General features: G+C 29.7%; 2 protein-coding genes across 2 annotated transcripts; one reads left to right on the forward strand and one right to left on the reverse strand.

Moving 5' to 3' along the window:
- The first annotated feature begins 2,423 nt into the window (after positions 1-2,423).
- On the forward strand, positions 2,424-3,289 carry LOC125851626 (Werner Syndrome-like exonuclease). Its single transcript, XM_049531394.1, has one exon. It carries the CDS (start codon positions 2,489-2,491, stop codon positions 3,128-3,130), a length of 642 nt encoding a protein of 213 aa, XP_049387351.1. The 5' UTR covers positions 2,424-2,488; the 3' UTR covers positions 3,131-3,289.
- Positions 3,290-6,524: 3,235 nt separating this feature from the next.
- LOC125851620 (glycosyltransferase BC10-like) lies at positions 6,525-9,499 on the reverse strand. Its single transcript, XM_049531388.1, has 2 exons — positions 8,144-9,499; positions 6,525-6,822 (listed from the first exon to the last, which is right to left on the reverse strand). The coding sequence occupies exon 1, from the start codon at positions 9,201-9,203 to the stop codon at positions 8,154-8,156; it is 1,050 nt and encodes a 349-aa protein (XP_049387345.1). The 5' UTR covers positions 9,204-9,499; the 3' UTR covers positions 6,525-6,822; positions 8,144-8,153.
- Between the last annotated feature and the right edge of the window lie 7,052 nt (positions 9,500-16,551).

A 16,551-nucleotide genomic window follows, 5' to 3' on the forward strand; every position in this document is an offset into this window, starting at 1 on the left:
CATCTGAATTTAGACATGTTAGTTTTATTTGATTGAGTTTATTAAAAATATTCTTTCTACTTTACAAAAATACCAATAAAATTTACTTTATTTATGTAATAATAGTTGTCCACTATTGACTTGACACGGAGATTAAAAAGTAATAAATTATAGAGGTTATTTTACCAAATCACCTTTATTAAATGCTCCCTCCGTTCCTATTTGTATGTCACCATTTTGAATTTCACGTGCATTAAGAAACTAAGTAAGTTTATTATTCTACCCTTATTTAATTTTTTTGGAACTCAAGTTTTCAATCAATGAATATAAATTAATTTAACCAATGAACATGAATCATTTACTTAGTTTTTCTAAGTTGGTTAAATGTATATTTTCAAGGCTAATAACTCACAAGGATAAAAAAGAAACAATATGGTAATTTATGCATTGATTTTATGAAATGACAAGTATTATGGACTAATTATTTATAGAAATGGATGACATGTAAAAATGAACGGAGGGAGTATAAGTTATCTAAACATTAAAAAATGAATAGTATTTAATAGCAAAAGTAAAAAGATAAAAATGATAAATTATTCGTTGATTTTTTAAACTGAACAAGTATTGTTAAACATCAAAAATAGCATAGCGGATAAATAAAGATGGACAAAGAGAATACATATTTCCTATTCTTTTTAGATTTTATTTGTGGAACTAAACTAGGGGGAATTCAAAGTTGAACATCGACAAGTATACACAGTTGTGTGCATGAATATACTTTGTATCCATTTTTCCTATCACTTTGTATATCTATGTATATTCGTGTATATTTCTTTGTATATCCATGCAATATACATAAATATACAAAGATATACACCTCGTGCCATGCCACTATTCTCACACACAATAAATCACGTGAACCGCTACCAACACCCTAAGGGGCTGTTTGGTTACTGGATAAGGGCAAAGTTAATACATGAATAACTTTGTTATTCATGTATTAATTTTGTACCATGTTTGGTTTGTAAATAGAATTAAAATTATTCATGTATAAATTTTATACAACGTTTGGTTGGTGTGTCTCCAATGTTGTATAAAAGTTATACATGTATTGATTTTATGTAGTGTTTGGTTGTATTTTTGTGATGCCACATAGCTAATACTTATATAACTTATGAAGAAATCTATGTATAATTTTATGCAGGGTAGAAGGTGGAATAAGTTATGAGGATATTAGTTATACATGAATTAAAATAATAAAATTACATATTTACCCTTAATTTGTTTTCTTACTTATTTGTTTGTAAATAATAATGTATATTAATTTACAAAATTAAGGAGTTATATCTTTTCTTTTTTTTAAAAAGGACTTAATCTATTTCTGTAACTTGTAGTTACGTTATNCCACCCAAAAAAAAAAACAGAATGACCCCGAGGGTGTTTTTGAGTTTCGTCGTTTTTACACCCCCATCCCACCCCACCCACGAGGGACTGTTGCATTTTATTTATTTTGGATACTGCTTGTTTATAAGCATGGATTTTATAATTTCCGACTTTTTAAAAAAAGTATATTAATTTACAATAAATTAAATAATCAATAAGTTATAATTTATGTAATATAATTTCTACATAACTAAATCCTACATAAATAATATCTACGAAACTAATATTTGTATAATTAATACCTACATAACTAATACCTGCATAACTAAATCCTCCATAATTAATACTTGCATAACTCTAACCAGTAACCAAACAGCCAATATGAAGAATCATGTCACATTCTTTTGAAATATTATTCTTCTGTTTGAATATACTTGAATTATATTTTTTTTTCTCTTAAACAAAAAAAAAATCAAATCTTACAAAATGAGAATTATAATTCATATCCTGAATTCCTAAATGCTACAATGATAAATTACATATCTCCATGTTTCTTTTTTTAAAAAAAAAATATTTAGGATCATAAACTTTTAAATACACATAATTTTATAAAAAAAATTCTAGTCAACAATAGTAGTGATTAGTTATTCTTTGGCATAATCTTTTCTTAATAGTCCAAACAATCTCTTTCACATTGAAATTACTATTTGAGTAAATCATGATTTTTGCTAAAGTAACACTTATTCCTAATAATAACTTCACATTAATGGGCTTTTAATCCGACCTGTCAGTTACAACTTTTTTTTTATGACAAGGGAAAATCTCAGTCGCTACCCTTTGGGTGCGTACAAGGTAAAATATCTGCTTCTATGCAATAACTCTCAAACCACATAGGAGAGGTAATCCACATTAGACAAGTCCGGTGCGACGAGCTCGACCCAGAAGACAAATCTCTTATTTTCGCTGACAAAGAATTTCGAACTTAAAACCTCCAACATGGAAGTCCCAAACCCAAATCACTAGGCCACCCCGAAGGGTGACCCGTCAGTTACAACTTAAAACCCTAATTTAGTTTCTCAGTCCCAAATTTCAAAATTCACCATTGTTTCTTCTGCTTTTGAACGCCATGAGTGTGAGGATCAAAGATTACCAGTTACCTTACAACAGTCACAAACTCTACGATGTATTTTTGAACGAAACCGAAATCGAAACCCTAGTTACCCGTGATCCGGCCATGATCTGTTCATGGATCGACAGCACCGAATCCTCTAACCAATCCCGTCTCCACCGCTTAATCGTCGGAATCGACATTGAATGGCGCCCTAATTTCAACCCGGGTGCGGGTCAAAACCCGGTCGCAACACTCCAACTCTGCGTCGGAAAATCCTGTTTGATTTACCAAATCATTCACGCCCCCAATATCCCCCGGAAACTCCGTAACTTCCTGAATAACGACGATTACAGATTTGTTGGAGTTGGGATTGAGAATGATGTGAAGAAATTGTTGAATGATTGGGGAATTGGAGTGTCGAATACGGTTGATTTGAGGGAGTGGGCGATGGAGGAACTTGAGAATGACAATCTTCGGAGTTATGGGCTTAAGGGTTTAGTGAAGGAAATTCTTGGAATTGAGATTTACAAGCCGAAGAGGGTGACGATGAGTGATTGGGATGATCGTTGGCTTAGCATTGATCAAGTATGTTATGCTTGCCTTGATGCTTATCTTTCTTTTGAAGTTGGGAGGATCTTAAGTTCTTGGTATAATTAGACTATATTTTGTTTGTGTGTTAGTAGTATATAATGTTGATATGATTCGTAGATTATTAATGCGTGCATTTCGTTATCGTGAGTGTTGCTTTTACCAACTATGATCGTAGATTATTAATGCGTGCATTTTGTTATCGTGAAATGTTTCTTTTGCTAAATGTGACTTGGTTATATATATATATTTGTCATGATCTTTTCACTTTTGTTAGTTTCTTTTTTTATTTCATTTTATATGCTTTTTCTTGAGGTGAGGTCGAGGTTTATCAGGAATTGTCTAGGTTTGTATGTACTCTCTACCGTCCGCAGAGTCAACGTGTTAATGCTCATGGCTTACATCTTATTTGTAAAGCCACATAAACTTGAAGCCTCAAGTGTGGTTAACTTTGAGCTTGTTGAAGTGTTTAAAGTGTCCTAAATACATTAGCAAGGCCACTTGAAGTAAGTGGGATGCTTGGGATAAGTTGGAAGAAGGATTGATGCCAAAATATCAAAACAAAAGTTGAAAATTGAACCCAAGCTTTTCAAGGGCACCTTACTATGCGAGTCAATCGCGAGGGGGCGTCTGAGATGGGGAAGCCTCACCTTCCGGAGGGGACAATGAGGTTGAATGAATTGTGAGGCTAATCGCGAGAAGCTCATTTGAGCTTGGCATGAAGTTGCGAGCCCATCATGAGAGGTTCAGGGCGTGGGAAATAAAAGAGTCTAATGCACAACTAATTGCGAGGAGAACTCACCTAAGTTGACCAGAACCTCGTGATCGGGCGATCACGAGGAGTCCGGTCCATATATATTAGTGTTTGAGCTTGGGCTCTGAGAAATTAGGTCAGGGTATTTCCATAGAATCTTAAAATCTACCAAGTAGGTGAAATTTGGAGTTAAGCTTCAAGGAGGTAATCTCACTCAACTATTGTAACTCATTTAATGTGTAAATGTGAATAAATATTGTATTCATGAGAGTAATTTATGGTTGTACTGAAATAAATATTCATGTTTTAAATAACAATTTCAAAAGTGAAAAATGAAACAAAAATATGTTATAAGATATTTTAGCATACAAGTTCAAGTTGGATTGGAAGTTTTCATGTTCGAACATTAATTTTCATACAAAGTAACAAATTATTTTACCAAAAAAGTGAATAATTTTAGACATCACGATCATTAAAAAATATTATGATCAAACGGTTCTTAAAATATTGAAATACTTGTCATAACTTATTGCTATGTCTCCATCACTTAGAAGTCAGAACTTGTGTTTGTCAACTACACTCCCTTTCATTCTTGTCACACTACTCACTTAAAAATTGGAAATAATTTTCTTTTCAATATGAAAAGATATATTAATTAAAGATACCCGATGGATAATTTATAACGTTCAAATATTTATAAGTTCAAAATTCAAAAATGAATTATAGGGTTCAAAAATTTGCTAGAATTTCAAATAGAAGCACGATTTAGGGGTTTTTAAACCTTTGTAACTTGTTATGGATGAATATTTTTGTCCAAATTTTTCTGGTTTAAAGTAAGGCAGTTTTCCTATTATTTTTCAAGCATTGACTTAAAATTCATAGTAGACTCAAAAATTGATGATTCCACCTGATTTTTACTTAACTCACAAGTTTGGCATAAGGAAAAGTGTACCTCTTATTTGAATATTAGTATTTAGGTCGATAGATTTTGTTTTAAAAATTGACGGGCAACAATTAAGAATGAAAGATTAGTTTTGTGGCCAATTCATATCGATGGGGTCAACTGGTTCTGTGGCCAATTTTTATTTATTTTTTAAAAATATTTCAAATTATTTTTGGGTTTTGGATTTCTTAAAATATTATAGTAAAATTAAACCTAATTAGACTTAAATTTTACTGTGTAGAACTATACTAAATAAATTGTTGTACATCTAATTAGATTGGGTACAATTTGATTTTTCTATTTCCCATTTTGCTTATTGAAAAGAGTATTAAAGCATCATATTGGGGGATAGAGGGATGAAATGAAGGTTCGTGTCCGATGTTCTACGTGATAAGAATGTGTTATCAAAATTTAAAGGTAATTTTTACAAAATGGATGTTAGACCAATATGTTGTATTGGATAGAGAATTGACTAGTCAAGAGCTCGCATATCTAGAAGATGAAAATAACATAAATAAAAATGTTAACAGAATGTGTGGGCGTACTAGAAGTAAAAAGATTAGGAACGAAGATATTTGAGACATGATGGAAAGTTCCTTGTGATGGAAAAGATGAGGAAAACGAGATTAGGATAGTTACATACATATGAAGAGGAGAAATAAATATTCCCTGATAAGAAGATATAAGCAGAGGCGTATTCAGGATTTCGAGATGATGGGTGCACTGTTATAAAAAAGTTGATCTAAGATATAAATTTGATCGATTCGACATTTAGGTTCTTATTACTAAAAAATGTTAAAATTTTAATATTATAGATCCAAAATTAATTCTTAATATATATATATATATATATATATATATATATATAATGTCAAAAGTGCTACTCATAACCACTTAGAGAGGTGTTATCTAATTTTAAAAAGAAAAAGAAAATAAGATAGATATAAAATTCAAATTTCTAACCTCACATAGAGATGTGCACTCAGTCATCATCGCATTATATGATATTCTGAGTGTGGATTTACACATCTATATTTCAATAATATTTTAAAAATATAACACTACTATATATGATCTCGAGAGGGAAACATAGATTCACGTGAATCCAGTGACCCTCCTAGATACGCCTCTGGATATAAGAGGTTGACTACATACGATGAGTATAAGAAGAGGACATAGAGACAGGCCGAACAAGTATTAGGGTATGAATAGACCTAATGAATTACGCCTGCCAGTTCTTTTGGATAATAGTTGGTGTCCCAGTTTCAACTTGTTGCCATGCATGCGTCAATTCTAGCACTCTTTCATTTCACAGCCAATTATTCATTTAACCAACTTTTTTGGCCTCTTTTCTAATGGATAAAAGATGAAATGAAAAAAATACTTGCATTTATGTATTCGGTACAAACACCCTTTTCTTTTCATTTTTAAATTTTCTCATTTTCTTGCACTTGATACATAAATAAAAGAATATATATAAAAAAAATATACGCAGGGATATAAGAGGGTTTGTGCAGGAATGGACCATGTTGGAGGACGAGGAAAGAGATGATCGATATGAAATATCATTTGTAAAACTTAAAAAGAGTAAATAGAGGAAAGGAAGGATCCAATATTTAGATGCAACTAACAAACTAATGTAACATTACATTAACACTGAGGAAAACAGTAATAATACAAATAAACCAACAACATAAAAGGGGGCAAGCAAATGGGAGACTTGACTATTCTTCATCTACATTTTTTTAAAGAACACAAAAAGGGAAAAAAGATGAGAAAAAAAAAGAAGAAGCAATGAGCCATTTGCTACTTTTTGCTCTTTTATGTTTTCCTACAATAATTCCCTTTTGGTAACAAACTCCACTCTAAACCCCACACCCCTTTTTTTCTTCTTTCTTTTTTGGACTTTTGATAATATTATTTCACACCTTATCTTGTCTTCTTTTTTCTGTATATACATTGGACCACCAAAAAAACATTTTATTTGTTTATTCCAACAAAAGAGCTTTTGGCTTGCCCCTCTGTGCTTCAATAACTTAAAATACAAAAGATTCCAGTCCCCACCTGCAAAAAACATTTAAAAAAAACAATACATTAGTCAAATATATCAAATGAAAAAAGGACATTCAACCAGACACACACTGTTCTCATAGATTAACATTATCTATTAAACAATTCTAAAAGGGTGATGTGCGTATCAATTTATAATAATACCTCGACTGTTTCATCATCTCTTGCCAATAGATTAATATGGCCATGACTAATGTGTCCCACCATCGGTGGGGTGCTTTTTGCGATTAAGTTACGTTCAAAGTTCATTTCTTTATCAATATCAGGTAAAGTTGATGACTATTTCACCAAATGTCTACATTATGATAATAGTGATGTTTGAATCAGTTTACACCTCGATTGTTTCACAAGAGACTAACTACTAACTCACACCGATAGTTTACACCTCGATTGTTTCACAAGAGACTAACTACTAACTCACTCCCAAGAACCGTGTAACACTTTCCATCAAGATTTAAGATAAGAAATCCACCCATATTCTTTCATTTTGTTGTGTCTACTTCAAATTTGAACCAAATTCTACAATGAATTTGGCTCTTTGATCATCTACAAACACACATTAGCCTAAACCCGAAAGTTGATGCATCTTTCCCTTAAATTATGGAGTATGAAGATCGTTTTTCCAGACAAAAGGATCACATCAGAACACACAACAAATTTGTAGGGACAAAGATTGAATGGCTTAGATTTGAAGAAGCATTAAATTATCCAATTACTTAGAAACATGAGGTTGTTTCTAATAAACTCTCTGAATATTAATGGCTCAAATCTTTCGTAACAATTGAATTTTTTTTATTTTTGAACATGTAGAATTGACTAAAAAACACATTTTCAGGCAACTTCCCGACCACCTCGTAACAATTCCAACTCATAAAGATAAAATAATGTTATTCATAACACGACTCTCCGAAAATTATGGCTTCTTATCTGGCTTTGTCCCTTGAAACACCTCAATAAGGTATCACTACTAAGTCATTTCATGTCCATTACTTTTTTTATAATCGAGAAATTCCGTATTGCTCCAAGATCACACTTTTATCTTAGGAAAAATTGAAATCTTGATGTATGTCTAGTCTAACCCACACATGTACAAACATCTCAAAACATAATAACTATAGAATCCATATCTGGACTAGTCCACTTGCTATATAACAATAGTTAATTAACACGTATTTCTCACCTAAATTTACTACTCATAGAGTTTAAACTAATGGATTCTCTAAACCAATTGAGACATTGCTAATGGTTAAAACTAACAAGCAAAAAAGCAAACTTTATTGAAAAATAAGCTAACAAATGGGTAAATGATACTTACCCGACCCGTTTTACTTCCGGAAAATGACCTTATCCGCTATGTCCATCAACGGCTTCAAACAATCCGGTGAGAATTTCCTCGCAAACATGTGTGAATACGTGTTATTTGATTCCCGGAGCTCGTGAATAAGCTCTGGTGAGATCTCATTCGGGTAATAGGTATGCGGGTGCCCACCCACACTACCGGTCCAATTGACCCGAGTGAGAGTGTAATGGGTACATCCATCCGGATCCTCCATGGACAAAAGGGTCGGGAAATAATGCTCTTCCGGGTAACATGATTCTTTGTTCAAACAAGGCAATTTGAACTTCCTCCATAACCTCCGGTCTCGTATTACTAACCGGGCATGGTTTCGGGTCAGCATGAAGAACTGTGACCCGACCCGAAACCGATCGAATGGGACTTCAGGTAGCATGACGGATTCTCCTCTAGCGACATACCGATCCCATAACTGAGGCTCGCCGGAAAGTATCTCGATGAAGCTCCGGTGCACCGGGGAATGAGTCGATTTGAAGAGAGATTTGTAAACGAATTTGAAAGAGTGAAGCGGAATACAGTGTTGAGAAACAACGGCGAAATAGGAATTCATAGAATCGTCTAGAATCGCCGTGGCTAGAAGTCGGCGAGTGGCGGAGATGAGTGAAGGGGAGGCGCGTTCGGTTTTCTTTGCCGGGATGAACCGCCCATCGAAAACACCGCCAGGTGAAGCAACTTTAGAAGATGGATCTGCGTGGATGTAAATATTGTACAAATCTCCATGACCGGAGAAGAATCGCTCCCACAGAGGCGCGAAATGGAGATCTGTGTTCGTCAGAAACAGAAAAGCAATTTTCCGGCGAGGATTCGTAATACCCAGCCGGGAAACTGCCCTAATCCCGCCATCCCCACCACGTTTGCCGATGGAATAAAGAGTTGCACGGCGAAATAAAGCGATATCATCAACCTCATCAGGAATTGAGATTTCAGTGTGTTTCTGATGGAGAATTTTTGGGCCAAAAATGAAAATCAGTGGGAATGATAACAAAAGAAGAAAGGACAGAACAAAAGGTGTGTTAAACATAACTACAGTTTGAAAATCAGATCAAATTCGGAAATGGGTGTCTGTCAAATCTGTAAAATAACTCAAAAAAGGGTGTCTGTAAAATATGAAAAAAACTACAATCAAGCAAGAAATTTGAAGGATTCATTCACCAAATCTATACATGGATAGTAGAGTAAGGAGAGTAAAACTCTGAATTTGGGGTGAGAAAGCTATGAATGAAAGAGGAAAGTGATGTGAAATTGAAGAGTAAAGAAGAGAAAGGAAACGTGTGGAGGTGTTATCATGGCGGAATGAGATAGGGATTGCATACGTAACGAAGGGGACTGTGTTGTTGTATATTATAATAAAGAAGACGACAAATTTGGGTAATTGGTTTTTGTAGATTGGTATCTTGTGCGTTCGGTTCTATATATAAAACCATGTGCTTTCCTTTGAGGAGTTTTTGGAAAGTGATTAACATTTTTGGTAATCGGATCGTGGTAGGACTTTTTCATTTTTAACGAGAGATCTCATTTTTGAGTGTTAGATATGAATAAAGTTTTATTAAGAACGTCATTTTTAAATAAGTATTACATTGCGTGATTTGAATTTAGTAAAAAATTAATGTAAACTCGGGATATTGAGTGGAAAAGAAAACAATTTTGGTCCCATGATAATTTTGATTTTCGCTTATATATTGTACAATCTTTTTAGTTCCATTTTTATTTATTAAGTATAATTTGACATATTTTTATAAAAATAATTAATAAAATGGTATAATTTTGTATTATAATACATTTAATATTTTATCAAATATATAATTAGCGATAAATTAAGAATTAAGTGATAAAATTTAACACTTCCCTCCCTCTAAATTCAAATGTTTTACTTTACTTTTGATTTGTTTCAAATAAAGTGTCTTTTTTATATTTAATAAATAAATTTTATAGATCTACATGATATATTTATGATTACAATATTTAAAGATTCACATAGGTTTAATTTAACGCAATGAAATTCAAAATTTTCTTCATTTTTTAGATTTTGTGTGTATTCAAATAAAAACACATAATTTAAAATAAAATAAGAATATTTCATTTTAACTTGTTAAAATATGCTTTAAATCTGTTTAATACAAGAAAATATGTTATGTTTGAATTTTGTTAAAAGTGATTTAAGAGTAACAATGTAAGTTTTAGGTAATATATGAGTAATTACTTATAATTTTAAAAATTAATTAAATTTAAAATAAAAAAATAAAAAAAATTAAATGATTATTAATATTTAAAGTAAAAAAAATACACATATTAAATAATAAGAAAATAAATATATTTATCAAATAATATAAGAATTAAAATTTATCAATACTGAAGGGATAAAAAATACTACTACTAAAGTTGAAAAGTTGTAAAAACATTATTTGCATAATTGCACGAGTGGTCCTTTAAACAGTTTTTATTTTAATCCTTACAATAGTTGACTAAAAGTATTTAACCTTAATTAATTATAATGTCAATTTTCAACTTCTTTGTGTTGGACATAAATGTTATCTCAACTATCTTAAATTAATATTACACTCAAATATAAAAGAATAATTAAATTTAACGTAACATATCAACAATTGAATTAATTTAACACTTAAATTTTTATTAAATTTGCAAACTCATAAATAAAAATGATGTATAAATTAGTGGCATAATACACGAATTTGTGAAGATTCACAAACACATAAATTATATATATATAGCACATTTATGTATGTTCTTATTTGCTTATTAGATAATTAAGTTAATCACATAAATGTATTATCTCCTTTATTTATAATTGAGTATTTTTCGTAAATAGTTTTTCTATCTTCACAAGATAAGAAAAGAGTGTTCATATCTTTTCGATTTTCACACGTGAAATTATATTGCATAGATAATTTATATCTAAGATTATATAAAAGACAAAAATAATTTTGATATTGATATTAATCGAGGAATAAAGATTCACAAATTTTATGTTGTTCTAATTGGGGAAACCTATACAGCATTTTCAAACTTTAAATTTCTTACACAGAATTAAAAAAAAAAAAGAAAAAAAGGNGGGCTCCATGATTATTAAGTTTTGGATTTAAATAATTTGTTCACATCTATTGATGTATAGTTTTGCTTATTCAATGATTTATATATATATATATATATAAAAAAATAAAATTATATGACATAAGTTATGAGAGGATTATTTAAGAGCATGACCTTAAAGAACTAAACATCGTATAAATAATGCGGACAGAACAAAAGATATAACTAAATATATCATTAATTTATTTATATATTTCTTCCATTTTAAAATAAATGTTATTTTAGTTTTTTTTTTCATTTCGTTTCAAAATAAATGATGCTTTAGGATTTCAAAAAGAAAATGAACTTTTTTCTTCAAGACATTTAATTAGAGGTAAGTTGGTAAAAATACAGCTTAGTTTTTAAGCATATAAATAAGTAGTTTCATAAGAATGTGTCAAATGAAAAATATCACTTATTTTAAAACGAATGAAGTATTATATTTATCGCATGTTACAAATCGAACCAACGTTATAAGCAGGTAAAACTAAAAAAAAACACATAAAGCAAAGTACCTATATGTGCACAATTTCTTTATCTGAAAGAATAATTTGTACAACTTTTTAAAATATGAACAAATGGCTATTTGTGTAAATCAACCCAAGAATGATAAGTATATAATTGTAAATAAAGTTTGCTTCAGTTTAAAATTGAGCATTCAATATATTATTATAATAATACAATATCAATAATTATGTTCTCATTTCAAATAAAAAAGTAGTAAGGAATGCAATATGAATCTTCACAATGTGTATTGTTCCAATTAAGCTCGTCATATAGAAAAAAATACTGTATAGAATTTACAATGAGGCAGAATAACAAGAAGAAATGAGATTTCCTATCCTTTTAACCCTTTGAATNGCTGGACTTCCAAATCAATACAATCTATTCAAATAGATAACCACAATAAGATTTCCAAACTAACAACACCCATATTACTATAGGTCTAGCGTAGACCCAAAATCTCATACAAACCTAAAATCAAGTTCCTAAATTTTGATGTCCATTAACATGTCAATTCTCATATTTTTTTTTTTTAAATTTCAAGGCTAGGGTTAAGTTCCAATATATCAAACCTTGAATCATAATGTAATAAGCTTAAGAAAATTCTTAACGAAAATTTGGATAATAAATTACCAAGATAATATGTTAATTCACCGTAACTACTAATTGGGAAAACTGAAACCCTTTTGAACTAATCCACTCACACTTATTATCTATCTCCCAATTCACTATCTCATGATAATGCAAAGATAAACCCATAAATTAATTCTTTTGTCTCATAGGAACCTAACATGAGCTTCAACCTACGCGAACAACATACATATACTAGTAATAGCCATTCCTACCAACCAATCATAATCACCGCAAGTGCTACTAGGTAATGATTACCAATTCACAAATTTATTTTCATCAAACAGAAACCTTACCTCAATTATCCATGATGCCTTTTGGTAAATGTGTGCCCGCCGCAACAGTTTTCCTCTTTTCGTTCGTGCTTTGACTCTAAAAAAATGCCAGTCTCATTTAACTCTAATTTACTCGTATATATGGGCCAAATGGTACTGAATATTCAATAACTCATGGACTTGGCCCATTAATTATTAACTAAAACACTGATATGAAATTACCCATTAATTAAATAATAATAATAGATACTCAGATACTTCAAAATTTCCAACCAACTTCACACACTAATTATACATGATTCGGGTCAATTATCGAGATGGGTAAAACGATAATTTTATATAAAGAAAAATCTAAAAATGACCTTCTGGGTCATTACAGAGCATGATCTTAAAAAACTAAACATCGTATAAATAATGCGGACAGAACAAAAGATATAATTAAATATATCATTAATTTATTTATATATTTCTTCCATTCTAAAATAAATATTATTTTAGTTTTTTTTTTCATTTCGTTTCAAAATAAATGATGCTTTAGGATTTCAAAAAGAAAATGAACTTTTTTCTTCAAGACATTTAATTAGAGGTAAGTTGGTAAAAATACTGCTTATTTTTTAAACATATAAATAAGTAGTTTCATAAGAATGTGTCAAGTGAAAAATATCACTTATTTTAAAACGAATGAAGTATTACATTATCGCATGTTACAAATCGAACCAACGTTATAAGCGGGTAAAACTAAAAAAAAACACAAAGCAAAGTACCTATATGTGCACAATTTCTTTATCTGAAAGAATAATTTGTACAACTTTTTAAAATATGAACAAATGGCTATTTGTGTAAATCAACCCAAGAATGATAAGTATATAATTGTAAATAAAGTTTGCTTCAGTTTAAAATTGAGCATTCAATTTATTATTATTATAATAATACAATATCAATAATTATGTTCTCATTTCAAATAAAAAAGTAGTAAGGAATGCTATATGAATCTTCACAATGTATATTGTTCCAATTAAGCTCGTCATATAGAAAAAAATACTGTATAGAATTTACAATGAGGCAGAATAACAAGAAGAAATGAGATTTCCTATCCTTTTAACCCTTTGAATAAAAAATAGACTTGTCAGATAACAAAGATATTTCAAGTGTAAAAAGGAGGATTTTCTTGAAAAAGGTCACATAAGACTAAGTGTGAAGGATAGGTACAAATAGTCCTGAGAAAATTATTTTGTGGCACTTAATTTAGTGTTTGGTTAGGAAATTTGGGATAACTTATCTTGCGATTAGTAATTAGTACCGGGATAAGTTATTCCTTCCCATGGGTGGCATAGTAATTCCGGGATAACTTATCCCGGGATAAAATGATTAAATGACAAAAATATCCCTTTAAACATTTTTTATACATTACTTTTCACATCCATGAAGAGTATTTTAGTAAACTTATATGTTGTTCTTAAGATTTATTATTTTGAATATAACAAACCAAACACTCAATAAAAAATAATTTTAGTATAACTTATCATAACTAATCCCATCATAACTTGAATTCAAACCAAACGACTCCTAAGAGTATGGTTGAATTGACTTCTCATTTTTGGCTTATAAGTCAATAAAACTTGGGACTTATTTTTATTATTTTAGTTTGAAGTCAAATGCTTATAAGCACTTTTTAAAATTTATCTAAACACTATAAAAGTGGTTAAAATTGACTTTGACTTAAAAACTCTTAAAATAAGTCAATTCAAACGTGCTCTTAAAATCACTGTAGAAAACTAGGGTATTTATCCCCAAAAATGTAAAATATTTCAAAAATATTATAATTATAATCCTATTTATACAGGTGGATTAAGTTGATGCAAATAACAGAACGGCCTAAGTTATTCTGGGCCATCAGTAAAAGCCACAAAAGAACAAAATAAGCCCAAAAATAGGCCCGCAATTACGTAAAGTAACAAAAAAATGCAATTTTCAAAAAGTAGAAACATAATCGTAACACAATAAAAAAAGAGAGTATATAATTAAGTGAAAATTTTATATATAACATTTATAGGACTAATAATTATAAGTTATGACATTATTTTTTATTTTTCAAATTTTAACAATAAACAATTACGGGTTATAACATATTACATAAATTAAAAAAGGAATTAAAAAAATGTGAAATAAAATTTGTTTTAAAATAAAAAACATTAAAAACGGAAATGTAATTAACAGAAAATTTGAAAATCTTAATGATAATTAATAGGAGGCATAAAATTAGGAAAGATATAACAAAAAAATATTTATTTTCCATGTTTAGCTCAAGATAGTTGTTGGCATTTTCTCTCACTTGTTAATTGTCTTTCAAACAGTTTTTTTTTACAATATTTGTAACTTTCTCTTTCTCTTAATATTCTCTGTGATTCGTCTTCATTTTGTTCTATTAGAAAATAATCTAGTTCATATTGTCATGGAAGGTATCTTATCAATATTAATAAAGTATGGCGGTCGATGAAATCCTTGAGGTTAGTGTTTATTTAGAATTTATTTTTGTATTGGCTATATGAATAATACTGTGTAATTTTTTTCTATTCAGTGACAATGTGATGAATTTGTGAATGAATATTTTCTAATTATATATTAATAAAACGTTAAAAATTTGATATGGGAAAAGGCTACTCGAAAATTCATTGAATTTTGTGAATGAATACTGATTAAATATGAATTTTGTATAATGTTTTTACTAATTAATATGTGAATGAATACTGATTTAAAATGTCTACAACTAAATTTCTTCATTCTTTGTATGAACCATTATTGATTTTTTTATATGACTCTGATATAAAAATTGACGTAAATTTTGTATGAAATTCGTATAATAGTAAGATCAAATTTGTATAAAAATTTATAATTTTTACGGCACAAATCTGGTATAATTCAATTTTTATTTTTGGCATCATATTGGTATGGAATTGTGCATAATAGTGGGATGAAATTGGTATACTTAATAAAAGACAATTACCAGTTATAAATTGTATGATTTTGTATTCTTTTTGGCATGAATCTGGTATGAATCAGTGTTTACTTTTGACATGAAATAGNATTTTGTGAATGAATACTGATTAAATATGAATTTTGTATAATGTTTTTACTAATTAATTTGTGAATGAATACTGGTTTAAAATGTCTATAACTAAATTTCTTCATTCTTTGTATGAACCATTATTGATTTTTTTATATGACTCTATTGACGTAAATTTTGTATGAAATTCGTATAATAGTAAGATCAAATTTGTATAAAAATTTATAATTTTTATGGCACAAATCTGGTATGATTCAATTTTTATTTTTGGCATCATATTGATATGGAATTGTGCATAATAGTGGGATGAAATTGGTATACTTGATAAAAGACAATTACCAGTTATAAATTGTATGATTTTGTATTCTTTTTGGCATGAATCTGGTATGAATCAGTGTTTACTTTTGACATGAAATAGATATAAAAAGTATGCATAAAAATGGTATGAAATTCGTATACTGATATAGCATATGTATAAAATTTATTTGTACTTTTGTATCCTGTAATACTAACATAATACTTTATGATGGAACAGAAAAATATGCAATTCAAAAAGTGTTGGGGCATAAATTATTGTCGTCTGGTTCAAAAAGAATTGTAAGGAGACCACAACTTGAACGTTGGAAAGGGTTTGCTGATGTGAAATTCAAGAGATCTAAGGTTATGTGCAGTACATGTCGTTGGGAGGCACACAACAAGAAGACATGTTCAAATTACGCTGCTCAAAAAAAGACATAATTTATTTTTACTTTGTTTTGGTTGTTTTACTATGGCAAACTTATGTTTTGATTTATTTAGTCTTTTAAGTC

This window comes from Solanum stenotomum, unplaced genomic scaffold (genome assembly GCF_019186545.1).
Source record: "Solanum stenotomum isolate F172 unplaced genomic scaffold, ASM1918654v1 scaffold28252, whole genome shotgun sequence".
Taxonomy (NCBI): Eukaryota; Viridiplantae; Streptophyta; class Magnoliopsida; order Solanales; family Solanaceae; genus Solanum; species Solanum stenotomum.